At 46.6% G+C, this 15,025-nt stretch overlaps 1 protein-coding gene across 1 annotated transcript in view; it reads left to right on the top strand.

The window, feature by feature from the left end:
• Positions 1 to 15,025, top strand: part of SBSPON (somatomedin B and thrombospondin type 1 domain containing) — a 30,050-nt gene that overhangs the window by 2,596 nt on the left and 12,429 nt on the right. Inside the window, exons 2-3 of the mRNA XM_081069909.1 lie at positions 6,803 to 6,997; positions 14,870 to 14,960. Of these exons, the coding sequence (XP_080926035.1) occupies positions 6,803 to 6,997; positions 14,870 to 14,960 (286 nt within the window). The remainder of the gene's footprint in view (positions 1 to 6,802; positions 6,998 to 14,869; positions 14,961 to 15,025) is intronic.

Raw genomic sequence — 15,025 nt, 5'->3', positions numbered from 1 at the left:
CTTCCATTACTAAGTTACCACGAATGGGCCGTGGAGTGAGCGCTGAACCCATGGCTGCCTGACTTCAAGCTGCCATCAGCCACATCTGTTTGTGCTAATGCAGGTTATGATTTATTTCCAGCTAAATCAAGGCTCGGCAGCACGGATACCCCATTCTGCCTCTTAGAATCTCATCTCCTTACCCAATGCTATGTTACCCATTGATGCTGCCCGAAGCCTTTTTGGCTAAAATGACATTAAATGTGAACAGAAATGGAACTGTGTCATAACTAAACATGCTTTACTTCTGTTTCTTCTGATTTTTTCATCTTGATAAGTGCATTGTTTGGGGGGGTGTGGCTAAAAGATAAAATACTGGAATTTCTGTTTCTAAATAGAAAGTTATTTTTTACTCACTCAAAATGAAAATATATTAGTGGATCTATAGAATTACTAAGCTGCCATTAAAAAAAAATCTGTTCTGAAACTAATTATCTCATAAATTCTCATTATGATGATGGCATGGTTTTCAGTACCAATTACGTATTTTCATACATCCTCCCCCACCCCCAAAAAGAATAGAAAATTCACCATTGGCCTGATCAGGGATTGGAGGGGAAGGGGCGAAGCAGAGGAGGGGGGCAGATCCAAGTGACCCGCCCTGGGAGAACTTCTTGGAAAACCTGCTTATCAGGCACAGGCATTCCAGTCTCTAATTCATCAGCTGGGTTCCTGGAGTCTGCATTCTAAGATCATAGAAACAGTAGTTTGCATTAGATCTTGGATGAACAACGTAAGGAAAGAGGAATCATTAACCCAAGTGGAGAGGGACAAAAACTGAGTAGCCTAGATGGGTCAGTCTTTTCTAAATTTATGGGACATCTAGGAAACTAACTAGCCAAAATCTCTGACGTCATATCTGGAGGAAGAAGGGGCACCATCCTTAAAAATATGGGCTCCAAAACTCACCTAAGGGAATGATGTCCCAATCTATGATGATTTAGAAAGTGGAGGCTTTGCTGGAGCCAGAGTAACTGAGAGACCGCATGTGGCTTCCCCTGCCTCTGTCTCTGCAGAAAAAAACGAACAAGGCCTGGCACCAGGATTCATCATGCAGAACTTGGCTGCAGCCCTGGGTGTACAGTCAAGGAGGGTAGAGTTGCCAAGGCTTCCCCAGCACTGGCTCCAGGCCAGGCCCTCTCTCAGGCACCTCACAGCTCTAAACTTACTTTTGTCTCACAACCCGCCGAGGTTACAGGCATACCTCAGCGGTATGGCGGGTTTAGCTCCAGACCACCGCAATAAAGCTAGTGTCGCAATAGAGCAAGTCATAATCTTTTTGCTGGTGGAGGGTCTTGCGTTAAAAAAAAAAAAAAAAAAAAGCAATGCGTTAAAAAAAAAAAAAGCAACAACTGTGAAGCACAGGAAAGTGGAACACAATAAAATGAGGTATGGCACCAGGAGGTTAGAGATTAGGCAATTTGTCCCAAGTCACACCACTAATCAGTGAAGACATGAGATTTGAACCCAGGATTTGAACCCAGATCCAGAGCCCACATGGTTAAACATTATGTTTGTATTGCCTCAGAGAAATGAGGCTTTATGAGAAGCTGTGTACTTTGCAGGGTAGACCCCAAATAAACACTGGCAGAGTGGATGAGTCTTCCATGGCTCTGTGCTCAGGGCAAAATGTGTCCTGTGCCTCTTTGCAGTCCCCTGATGGCCACTGTGGTGTCACTTATAACGTTTGTCCAAACAACGTGAGCAGTCACTCCACCGAAGGGCTATTCTCTGTGGTGTCAGAGGGCACTGCCAGCTGGGGCGTTTCCACATGTCCTTTTAAAAATAATATTTTTCTTCCTTGACTACAAAAGCTATGCTGCAGAAAATTTGGAAAATATAGAAAGCCACAAAAGAAAAAAAACAAAAACTCACCTGGAAACTTACTGTCCAGAAAAAGCATCATTATCTTTTTGATTTGTATCCCCTTTCTTTCCTGGGTTTCTATGCCGTGTAAAATTCCATTTGTCGAATGAGGCAGCCCATTTCATTGTCTTGCTAGCATTTCATGCTACTTGTCCAGTTAATGTCTTGAAAGAAAACCAAACCGAAACAAAACAAACCCTACTGGGGGCCAGATAACATGGTTTCTGCAAGAGGGAAAAAAATGCTTGATCATTTGATTGGAGATTTTTTCAGGGGGTAAATAGGCACTTGGGCAACATAGTCTTGTTTGACTTTTAGAGGCGTTTTGGCAAGGTTCAAAAGGAGGATAATATACATTTGAAATTGTGAGATGCGTGTGCGTGTGGATAAAGGGGCTTTCTTTTCCTTGCATGGAATGTCAGAAAGCAACAGCCATGTGTAAATAGTCCTGCTGTGAGTAAAATGTAAAAAGAATATTTCCTTAGGAATGGTTGGGACTATCGAACTTGACAGTGTGAGGGAGAAGGCACTGGGTCGTGGGTGGCCTTAAATTTGGGGGCGGCAGACAGCCACGCAGACAGGGGTCAGATACAAACGGGAATGCTTGAGAGTCTGTGATCAACCGAGGAGACGCCACATGAGAATAAGAGCAAGGCCCTCCATTAGGGAGAAGGAATCCCAACTCTATTTCTGGTGTCAGCTGTTTGTTGCGGGGTGTGTGTGTTTGTGTGTACGTCTGCTTATATTTGGCACCATCAAGAAAAGCACTAGAAAACCATTTTTAAAAATTACCCTTTGGTACCTAAAGACTGAGAATAATGTGTGTGGTTCTGGCTGCCACAACACACCAAGGCTGAGCCCCGTGGTCATCCTGAGAGGGGAGGTGTCTACGGAAAGATGCATCCAAAAGCTGGAGTATTCAACCTGAAAAGTCTGTGCTGGAGGAAAGGGGACCTCCTGAACCAGTAAGTTCCTGAGTGGCACAGATAAGATCAACAGAGATAATTTTTTTGCACCGTATTCTGAAATTCTTGTGTGAGGGAAATTTGGCTCCAATAAAAGGAAATACCATTTCACGCTGCAGATGATGACATGAAAGAAGCTTGTTGCATTCGAGATGTGGTACTGGCAGGCGACATAAATGGACTAAAGAGGAGGTGGAGGACTTGTGGTTGCCAGGAGCAGCCAGATCTACCTAATCTGAAGGCACAGACCGCCATTGGGGGCCGCCATTGCAAGGAGCGTGCAGACAGCTCTGGGCCAGGCTAACAATTCCCTCGTGTTGGCGACGGGGGCTTCTGGTTTTGCTCCTCTCCTTTCACTGGCTTTTCTTCCCACCCTGGAGCTTCTGTCAGTGCTTTGCTGTCTAACTCATGAGATAAGCAGACCAGAGTCTGCTTCAATGCAGAACATTATTTACGAAGAAGGAAGAGCTTGCCCAATGCCATTTTATTCATTCATTCAACCTACCACGTGCCAAGCACTAGGCATGAAATGAAAAACTCAGCAACAATAAACCAAAAAAAAAAAAGGAATTATGAATCATGTAGTTGCTAGAAGGCAAAGAACACTGAGGTCTGAGAGGAAATAATTTTGAGGGGTGTGTAAGGGGCTGCTGGGAGACAGCTTAGCTAAGCTGGCCAGAGAAGGACTCTGAGGAGAAAATAATTCATCTGGGACCTAAAGGATGGGTTGACCCCAGCCATGCCCAGTGTGGGAGGAACTGGCAGAGCGAACATACAACAAAGGAGAGGGTGAAAGAATTTGGGTGTTTTCAAGAGGTCAGGAAGCCAGCATGGCTGGAGCTTGGCACAGAGGTAGTGGGGTGATGGTTCCAGGTGGGAGTGGACGGGCCGGCCCAGGCCAGTCACACACGGCAGGGAGTTTGAATTTCATTCCAAATTCAGTGGCAAACCACTGAGGGAGTTTCAAAGGCCATTTATTAAAAAAGAAAATAAAGTCAGAGGTACATCTTTTCAGGTAATTGTATGTGGCTGGCTATGACTAGATACCCTGTTAGAGCAGGCAAACATATACCCTACTCTTGTGTTGTGTCAATTCGTTCCTGAAATGTGTAATTTACTTTCCTATTCTGGATCTTTCTCCCTGTGGCTGTGGTAGGGATATCTATCACAGAAAGCTCGTGAGGACAGGGAACTAGCTAGCATACCAGGAAGGACTTGATAATTCCTCACACTCTAGATTATCTCACTTCCCACTGAGCTGGGAGCCAGAGGTGCCCACTGGGCCTGAAGTAGGAACTTGGGTATCTGCTTCATATCCCTGGTCTCTATTCCATGTCTCCTTCCTGTCTGTGCTCTCCATTCTCTCGTTACGCCACCTCTCAAATAAATTACTTGCATTCAGATCTGTGTCTCAGAATTTGCTTCTGGGGAAACTCAACCTGAACATTACATTGTGTTGAAACAAACATGAAGAAGAGAAAAAAGGGCTTGCTGAATTTCCTGGCACCCATGAAATCTAGGCTTCTGTCCCCTCCAATAAATGGGATGATGTCATCATGTCCTAACTCTCCAGACATCAGGAAGCTGTGACAAGCTGGGAGTCAAAGGTGATTACTCTGCTCACTAGCTAACCGTCTGTCAGGCCCCACAACAGCAAGTGGAAAGTGAAAATTGAGAAAGTCAGATTTTAAGAAAGAATATTTTGATGTGCTGTATGTCGATGTAAATTAGATAAGCTTCGTGGGAAGGGGACAAGAATACTCATGGAATAGTTCAAAAGGAAATTAATGTCATGCAGCTGTCAGATAGGACTTCTGGTAATAAATCTGTCAGAAGTTTCCCTACTTCCCCTAACCTCCGTGACCAAAGATTGCGTGTGACCTACGATGATTTACAATCTAAATCATCAAAAGCTCACGTTCATCAAGAATAGATTTGTTTCCCACAGAATAGGAATAAATACCTCAGATTAATCTTCCAACTCAAAATATTTTGTGGGACACCTTTTTCCTCTACATGAACCCTATATTTCCATGTGAACTTTGTTTCTCCTGCTGACTTACCATGCAGACATTGAGATGTTATTCTTTGGGGCGCCAGAGCGTTCTGACTCTCTTGACGAGACTGTTAAAGTCATGCATCGTGAAAACGGGACGTAGCTTTTTGCCAGGGACCAACTTGAACCAAATGGGAACAACAGCTGATCCAATGATCCTGTGATTTGAGGACTTGCGCTCAAATCACAACGCAACCAAATAAAAGAAACACACATTGGATAGGCACAAACGTTGAAGAAGTACTGGGAGACTAAATTCAGAAAACTGTCCCCGATGTCATCTTTTACCACATGGATAGAGTGTAACCCAAGGTCATATTACTAAATTCTGAGTTAGTGCCATGGCACGTTTCATTTTATTGTGATGCCCAATGTTAATTCCTGAAACAAGTGTATTTTTTAAAAAGTGTACCATTAAGTGTTGTTTAAGTCCAAAACGTCAGGGCAGGACTAGCTAGACTCCGAGGTGAAAAGATTTGGGTGGGGAAGAGAGCTGTTGAAAGAATTAAGGCCAGAGGAGTCCTTTCCAACTAGATCCTAGCCTGACAGTCTCTTTAAATGCCTTTCAGTTCTACAGGCCAATTACATCATGGGATTCTGAAAAATGAAAAGGGAAGGGTCAACAAGAGATGACAAGAGCAGGAAGTGACCTGTTACCGGGTTTCCAAAGGATATCTGCATGGAGGAGATTGGGAAGGAACTCTGACGTGGCTCATTTTTGCTTCTTTAGGTAGTTGACCTAGGAGTCATGTGATTTCTATGAAGTTTTAGGTGATTAATAAAAACATTTTAAAAGTTTGGAATTTTTGAATTAGTGACATATAGTCTATGTTGCATGTGACCTCTTTTTCTGTCTGAGGAAGCTATGTGCTGCCAAATGATACACCTTCCAGAAGCCGTGAACCCTAAACTGGAGTGTGCTCAGAGGCACAAATGAGTTGTCAAATACGGTCAGAAGATTTCAAAGACGTTAAGGCGCTTCCTTGATGAAGATTCTGTACAAAAGCATGAGGGTGATCTAGGGAAAGAGGGTGATACAGGTTTTGCGAGGAAAGAAAGCGTGTTGGCCTCTAGTTCAGAGGTCTGTCTTCTGTCTTTCTGTTCTTGTCTTATATCCAATTCCAAATATTGAAATAATTCAATTAAAAAACTCATGCCAGTCCTTTGAAAAGACTCACTAGGACTTTAAATGGGACAGTTAAATGTCAGTCACATTGATTTTACAGTCACCACCGGGGAATTGTTGGCCAGACTCTTGCCCTGATTCTGCCCTTTCATGGTGACCACGAGCTCTGTGAGGCCTGGCTGTTCATCTCTAAACTCCAGCTCTCATAATTTTTGAGTCTATGAGCCGCATGAGACTGAGCCCCCAGGAGCATAGGGGTCCCTTGGTGTGGCCTTGACTTGGGCAGGTGGTGGGATCATTGGTGGGCGAAGTTCATTTTTTTTAAACGTTTGTTTTTTTTCCTTTACATTTTCTACAACATGTAGTACTGCTACAATAAAAAACGTTCTGGCCAGGGGAGGGTAAAGTTAAAATCAAGGAAAAACCAGGGCGAAGATCTGATCTCAGCAGGGGAGTATGAGGAAATAGCCTGAGGCCTCTGTGTCTCTTGACTTGGGTGTTGGCTCAGACCCACCTTCCTGATCCGGAAACCTCCACCCTCCTCTGACAGGTACGTGATTATCAGCTAACCATCATGTCGTCGGGGCAGTGGAGTCAATGTCACCTGGACCCTGCGAAGGCTGTTCCTTTGATGCAGGGCCCAGTCAAAGCTCAGTTCCCGTGGGCTGGACGCCCCTGCCTACGTGGTGGGGAGCAGCCTGGCAGGCTGCTGGGTTTGCTGTGTGAGCGTCCCTTGGTACTGTTTTCCAGCTCGCCCGTGCATCGTGGGGGAGTGGAGCCCCTGGAGCGGCTGTGCAGCCCGGTGCAAGCCGATGGCCCGCGTGCGGAGGCGCCTGGTGCAGCAGGAGCCACGGAACGGAGGGGCGCCCTGCCCGGCCCTGGAAGAAAGAGCCGGCTGCCTGGAGTACTCGACGCCGCAGGGCCAGGCCTGCGGGCACGCCTTCGGTATGGAGGTTTGCAGGGGCGCTGCGTTTTTATCTCTGGGTCCCCTAAAAGGCCAGGTGCTGTGCAGGGCAAGTTGCATGCGCTGCAGGGAGTGGGAAGGGCCAGTCTGCCAGGAGTAGATAAGGAGCTCAGGAAACGCTTGATAAAGGAGTTACCGGTCAGCTGCATAAATGTCCCTAGTCCCTTCTGTTCCCTCCCTGTGCTTATAACCCAGTGGTGGCCTCTTCTCCTTGTGCACTGCTCAGCAGTTTTTAGCAAGCTCCGTCCAGCTGGCCACAGAGGGCTTTAGGCAGGGTCTTGACATTTCACACAGGTAGTGACTGTCCAATAAGGAGAACTCTATTTTACCTTTCGCTGTGATTCCTGTTTAAACACCAATACTCACATCCATGTGAAAATAGTAGAACCATTATAAATTCCTGAACAGCGATAGACTGATTCTCTTAAAACACTTACCTCTCCTCTCACGCCAACTGGATCTGGGCTGACGTGATGCGACTTGTGATTTGAAAAGAGCAGTCTGGTTGTGCCCCGGCCAACGGAGGGGCCAACAGTTGTCCTCATGAATGAGGGCGGAGCCCCAGGAAGCTCACAAAGGAATAAACACAAAGGCCAGTGCCAGTGTATTGATCTGGATGGAATCTGATAGAGGTAAACCCTGACCCTCAGGATAGCAGAGACCCCATCTGTTTCCTAGGAGTCTGGAAGGTCGCATGTCAACATGACCCTCATCGAGCCATTTTGTTCCTTTTCCCATTCCACACACAAATATGTTATCTAGAGTCTGCTCGATGCCAGGCACCGGCTGGCTGCCAGGGTTGCAATGGTGAGACAAGCTGACGGAGAGCCTGCTGTCATGAAGCTCACCGTCGAGTGGCAGGGGGAGAAGGTCACTGGGTAATCCTGGGAAATCCATCTCAGACAATGACAGCGGCAATTTGGTGCAGCTGGTACTGACCCGTGAGAGGGGTGTGGAGCTATGAGTGTGCATTGAGTTGGTTTCCCCTCGTCTTGGGGGAGAAATGGGGAGGGGAGGGACTTCCTGGGGGATTGGGGACGAGGCTGAGAAACACAGAGCTGTGCAGGCAGGCAGACCAGTGTGGTGAACCATAACTAGGCTGATCTGGGAAAACCAGGGGACCCTGAGAGGCAGTAACACACCAGCTGTCCTGCGTGGTACTGGAGCAGGGGTGCATGAGAGGTCGTGGTGTGGGGACCACAGTACAGAAGGGGGGTGCTTATGTGTCTAGGTGATGTCAGCTGAGGCCAGGGGTCTCAGAGTCACAGAGCTGCAAAGGCCATAGTAGCTTGGGGTATCACGAGTACAAGGCTTTAGTTGATCAACAGCCAGCAGATGTTGGGTGTAGTTTCACAGGGTATACAAAGCAGGCCAGGGCTAAATAGCTAAAAATCTGCCTGTTTGGCTATTTTTATAATAATCGTATGGATAAAAATTTGACTTTGGTGCCAGTAAGCTTTGGAACTAACAGGTTTCAGCCTGCTTTGGGGAAATAAACAACCTAGGGGCCACATTTTGGCTCATTCATATATTAGGTTTTGCAATTATTTTTAACCTTTTAAGCCGCAATTACTTTTGCACCAACCTAATACAACATAGGGGGAAACGCAAGGCCCACTGGAGAAGCTGAAGGAAGACGTGGGTGTGGCGAGCAGAGAGTGAGGCTGGCTGTGAGAGGGCTGATGCCCCTTCCATGCAGGGCCTCCGGGCTCCCTGGTTAGGGTTTTGGTCTTTCTCTTAAGAGCCCTGGAAAACCGCTGGGGTGTTTTCTGCAGGGGCTGATATGGTCAGATCTGTGATTTGAAAAGATCCCCCCGGTAATGGAGTGGTGAACACAGGGCCAGAGTGGAAACCTCTCACAGACATGGCAGTCACTGCAAGCTCGCGGCACTTGAGTGCTCAGAGAAAGGGTCACAGAACAAAATCACATGCAGCTCCTGAGCTCTGCAGAAACACTGCAGAAAAGGCTCAGCAGGAAGCTACCGTAGGACATTATTGATGTTCTTTATGACCCTTCCAAGTTAGAGTCGATCTATCAGGAAAAGCCATGGCTCCATTCATTTACAGAGTTTGGCTGCTAGAACGTAGCTCTGGAGTGTTCCACCAGGCTGTTTCAGACCCCTTCCCAGCCCTGGGTCTCTTTATAACAGGACGATGCAGGTCCCAGGACTGGGGACAGGGAGGTCATTGAAGAGGGTGGTATGGAACATGGGCCCACATATTGGTCTTGGGGGTTCCCTTCTCTGCTTGGAGATGTCCACCCCTCTGTCCTCTGACTGCATGAAGCTCACAGGCCTCCCTGCCACCAAATGTCCCATGTTCCTAAATTACCCCTCTGACCACCCCTCTCACCAAACCACTAAGAGGATTTGAAGAAGCAGTAGTCTTCTTCTGTGACATCCAGAAGGTTTTAGCAATTCTGGTATAACACCAGCGGGAGATAGCTCTACTTAATGGTCTCCTTTCGCAATAAGGTCAAGCACAATTTCCCAGTTTGGGAAGAGAGGAGGAAATCATTACTTGGACAGGCCTACAGGCATATGCAGCCCTGACTTTGGTCCCTGAGATTCCCTGTCCTATTGGAGTACCTTGGAAATGTTGACTCCTGTCACAAACTGTCAGGGAGGAAGGCCCCTTCAATATTCCAGTTTGGTGGTTCCTAAAGTGTGGTCCTGGACCAGCACCCGTGGCCTCACCTGGGAATGTGTTGGAAATGCAAGTTCCTCAGGCCCCACCCAGACCCACAATCGCTGCAGCGGGGCCCAGCCCTCTGCTTGGAGCAGGGCCTCCAGGGGGATGTGATGCTCACTGACGTCCCAAACCGCTGTTCTGCCCCAAGCACGAACCCAGTTCTTTCCTCAGCTCCCTGCTTCATAGCTGAGTCACTTAAGTGACACCTCCCTGGAGGCAGAAGTTCCCAAAGTGCAAAGAAGGGGCGGAATCAAGAAAAATGTGAGGTCCATCAGCCAGACAATTTTCTCTCCTAAAGAACTTGTCTTTGTAATGCTAACAAGCATTTTCATTCTACCAGAGGGAGAAGATATGGAATGTTTCCCCACCTCACTTGGTTAAATGACCCTTTTTTCCAAGGGGCATCTCACTATGTCACCACTGTTTTGTGAAATGCATGTTGGAAAAGGATGAACAACTTGAGGACAACGTGAGGGAAACGAGAGACAGTAACGTGCAAAGGCAGGGTGGTGGGTTCTCTGGGCCCCCCAGCCCCAGTTTCACCCTGGGCCCTGGACCTTCGCTTATGTATTTCATTCAGACACCCTGGCCATCGGCTACATTACTGCACTGAGCTGGGTTTTGAAGATGCCAACTTGAGTGGGAACCACGTCCCAGTTAGTTAGAACTCAGAGTGGTGAGTGAGGGCTATGAGGGAAGGCTGTGCAGGTTGGTGAGGGAGCACGGAAAAGGGGTACCCCTCACTCTGGGGCTCAGTCCTGCTGCGTGGTCACCTGTGTACCTGTTCCTACCCCCTCCCCCACCAGACTCCCTATTCACAGAGCAGGTGCCCTTGTTACACACATGGCACACTAACCCCTCACATTGGTGTGCTGAGAGCGTGGTAGACCTTATTGATTCGGTCTTCATGGCAGCCCTATAAGACAGTGTATGAGACTGCTATGGCTGCTGCCACAAATTAGTGGCTGAAAACAACATACATTTATTATCCTACAGTTCTGTGGGATGGAGATCCAGTGCAGGCCGCACTGGGCTAAAATCAAGCGAGTCAGCAGGCCTGTGCTGCTTCCTGAAGGCTCCAGGGGGGAATTCGTTCCCTTGTCTTTTCAAGGCACAAAGGGGACCCTTGTTATTGGGGCAGAAAGCTTAGAGGAATTGTGTCCTGCGGGTTTGTGGGAAGTAAAACTTGTAAGCAATGAACTTGGATATTTAGTTGAGATTTCTTGCTGCTTATAGTCAAACAGGAAAACAAAGGGATAGATGGAGGACAGAATTGCTCATCCCCATGGAACCAGGACTTGATGGATTGGGAAATTCCCAGCCTAGCAAAATGGCCAGGGACACGAAAATGAAGAGATTCACTCATTCACTGTCAGAAAGCATGTGCTAGAGGAAGACACCAAAGGTGTAGGTTCGATTGATTACCTTTTTGTCAGTACCTCAGCAAGAGGAACCAATGGCCACAAACTTAGTGACTCAAGCAACAGAAATGCATTATCTTGTAGTTCTGTAGTCAGAAGTCAGACACATGGTCTCCTGGTTTAAAATCAATTTGTCGGCAGGGCTGGGTTCCTTCCTGGAGGCTTTGGGGGAGAATCCACATTCTTGCCTCTTCCAGCTTCTGTATGTTTCCCTGCATTCCTGGCTCATGGCCTCTTTGTCCATCTGCACAGCCAGCGACACTGCGTCTCTCTGAGCCTTTCTTCTATGGTCACCTCTTCCTAGGACTCTCTGCTGACTCCTTCCCCCCACACTTTGAAGGACCCCTGTGATCACATGGGGCCCACCTGCATAATGCAGGATAATCTCCCTATTTTAGGGTCAACCGAGTAGCAACCTTTCGTCTTTGCCGCATAACAGAACATATTCACAGGTTCTGGGGATTAGGACATGGATATCTTTGGGGGACCATCATGCTGCCTGGCATGGAGATAGGACAGTGTCATTATCCTTGGTTCACACATGAGGACACTGCAGCTCAGAGGTGACAACATTCGGAAGGAAGGGCTAACAGAATTTAAACCTGGATCTCACGGCTCTAACTCCTGTGGGTCCCACCCTACACTTGGTATTGTTTTGCTGTCAATGGTTATCATTAGAGCTAAATTTGCAAATACAGATTCTGGTAACTCTATGTAGAAATATAAAGGTCCTGTGAGGCCAGTGAATAAAACATGATCACGGAAGAGCTCTTATTAGTAATCAAGTAGCTCTTGCATTTTCCTGTTTCATTTAATGCATATCTTGACTATATTTTTATCATGAAACAAATCCAGAAAGCCATATGATTGTATTTGTTGCACATACTGACAATTGCTTATACGCGTTTTCCTCCTACAAGGAAATCAATGTGTGCTCTAAACTGTATGCTTCCAGGCTGGTGTTATTTGTCAAATTTTCTTTCCATTTTATTTTACTCTCTAGCCACAGACCTATGCGGGCTATTATGAAACCCCCATTGTGTCAGAGGGCTTTAAGAAATTCTCAAAGCAAATTTAATTCCAGGTTCAAAGTCGGTATGTGCAGTGCCGCGCTTTGAGAAGTGGAAGTGGTAAAACCAAACCATGGTAGGCTGACAGGATGCCAGAAAAGTTGGCATATGGCCTGTACACAAAGAATCTGTTACATTTGAATATTGTTGCCAGGAGGGGAAAGGAGGTGGAACCCTCATTTATTGAGTTTTTGTCCCGGGCATGTAGCGACGGGCTTCTACACATAAGCAGAAGTGGGACTGGAGACAAAAATTATTTCTAAATTACTTACCACTCTTTAGTGAAAATTAAATTTGTGGGGGAGATTAAAAAGTGGGGCTGGTTCCGAAACCTCCAGGAGATCTGGCTCCTGGTCTGTTTACTGAGGACCCATGTGAGGGGGGAAGGTGCCCTCTCAGGAGAATGTGCCACCAACCCAGCTGGGGCCGAGGGGACAGGACTCTCAGGGGACGAGGCCCAGGGTTACTGGCCTGGTTTCAGGATGGGTCGTAAGCACAGAGGCTTGCCCCTGACCACGATTAGTAGGTGTTAAAAAACAGAAGCTATCTTCTGTATTGGGGCCTTTACTCAGTCCTTTACTATTTATTTTCCCTTCATTTAACTTCTGTGAGCCTCTGTGGGCAGATAATAAGATCGATTTCAGAGGGCTGTTGTGAGAATTAAACGAGTTAAGACATGAAAAGTGCTCAGCTTTGTGACAGGAAACTTAGAAGGACATAATTGTTAGCTTTTATTATAAAATGTTTTCTTAGGATTTTGATATCAGCAGCTATAATCATATACTTGCCCTCTACTTCCTAACCTCGTTTCCCCCCCACCCAGCTATGCATTAAACGTGTAAGCCTTTGAACTTTTGTGATAATATATGCAGTACAAATTAGGAGTTCAGGTAAATGTGTTGTGCTAAAGAAAGACATTGTGAAAATTTTATAGTTTGACTGGTATAATGCTACGTGGGTTTCTCAGTACATGCATTCTTTACTTTGTGAATAAATACATAAATTTATTCACGTCAGAAGAGCAGAAATGAAAACAGTCCAGGGGAAAACCGAAACACTTCAGATGTTTGTATTTCTGATAATTAGGTCTAAGAGAAACAGAGACGGATCATCATGTACATGAATCCACTTGTTCTTTTTGATTCTGTCCATGGAGTTTGGAAGTTCAAAAGCTACAGTCACATTTAGAAAGTGTGACACGTTCTATTCTGGAAACAATTAAACATGTTAGTGCAGCAAGGAAGAGCCTAGGGCTTACGCAAGAGGTGGGTACTTTATACTGGAGAGATTAGGCACCAAACCATATGAGACGAATACCTGCACCTCTTAGGAGCAAGTGGCTACCAGGTATTAAACCACTCTTGACTCATATCCCCTTGTAATATAAAAATGTGTCTTCATTAAGAAAATCTAAAACAGAATTAGGGTCGCCATCTTGTGGTAGTAAGGAGCCAGGTAATAAGAGCATATCGGCTGGAAGCACAATTGGGCATGCGGTACCCTCCCGCCATTTTTTTTTCATGTTGGTGATGGCTTTGGTGTCCAGAAGCCATTATCAGCTGGTATCTACCCTTCCTCAGTTGGTCCAGTTTCTGAAATGAAAGGGAGGAAGGACTGTTGAGCCATTTCAGCTGCAAGTCTCAGTGCAAGAACACAACACGACAGGGAAGGAAGTAGGACCTGTGCCCCTTGGTGGCACTTTGGGCCTTTATTCATCCACTCATCGACCCATTGCACACACTTAAGTAATGGGTACACTGATGAACAAAGCAAAACCCTGTCTTCTTTGAGTTGACCGCAGAGTGGAATCAAGGGGTGCCATGCAGAGTCACAGGTTCCTTCCTGGACTTAGAGATGAAATAGGAGAGACACACCAGTAAAATACAATTACAGAAAGAGCAGAGGTAGGAGGAACGAGTTCCTGCTCCTTTTCTCTTCTCCCACCGTCAGGGCTGGGGTAAGGTGTGGGGAGGACAGGCCGAGGACAGGACCACTGAGACTCTCCTTCCCCAGGTGCGCACGGCATCAGGCAGCCACACCTGGGCTATGTGGTTGGCAGCGAAGCTTCTAGGCTGTGGTTACAGACCAGGGGAGCACTCGCACTTCCTTCCTTTGCTTTCTTTTGTCCCCCATTCTCATTTCCTCTCTCTCTGGTCATCTTCTTGTCCTCCTTCTATGCCCTTTTCTCTCTTTTGCCTTCTTCCTATTTCCTTCCTTTCTTCTCTCTCCCTTCTATTCTTTTACTTTATTCTTCCGTTTCCCCTTTTCTTCTCTATTTCTCTCCCTTTCATTTTAAAAACTATCCTGTCCCTTTCTCTATTACCTCACTTTTCCCCTTGGTTCCCCTCCCCCCATCTTTTTGTGATTTCCTCTCAGTTGTTCTTCCTGGTTCCCCTCTTTCCTTTTTAGTGGTATGACTGCAGACAAGCCACCTGTCCAAGGTCTGCAGCCCCCCACCCCGCCCTCCCTACTCATCAGCGTGCTCAAAAATCTTTATCCACTTGAGTTCTGCGGACACTGTGGCTTGGCCTTGTTTCAGCTCCCTGGTGCTGTGTCACTGACCTTCGTACTGAGAAATGGAGGGCTTCGGACAGACTTGAAACCTGGTTTGGGAAACGTCAGTCTGGGTACTTTAGACTACGTGTGTTCAACGCCATTCTCCCTTTTCTAGTCCCTGCCTTTATAACTACCTCTGCATTCAACAAGGAGAGAACGAGACACGCGGCCTCCCCGCAGTGGTCAACAGACACAGAGGATACCGGGTAATTTGGTGTTTTGCTGTTTGTTTGTTATTTTAATTTACGTTTTGCCACTGGTATGGTCGAAT

Source organism: Rhinolophus hipposideros (assembly GCF_964194185.1).
Source record: "Rhinolophus hipposideros genome assembly, chromosome: 13".
Lineage (NCBI taxonomy): Eukaryota > Metazoa > Chordata > Mammalia > Chiroptera > Rhinolophidae > Rhinolophus > Rhinolophus hipposideros.
This window is presented reverse-complemented; position numbering and strand designations above follow the sequence as displayed.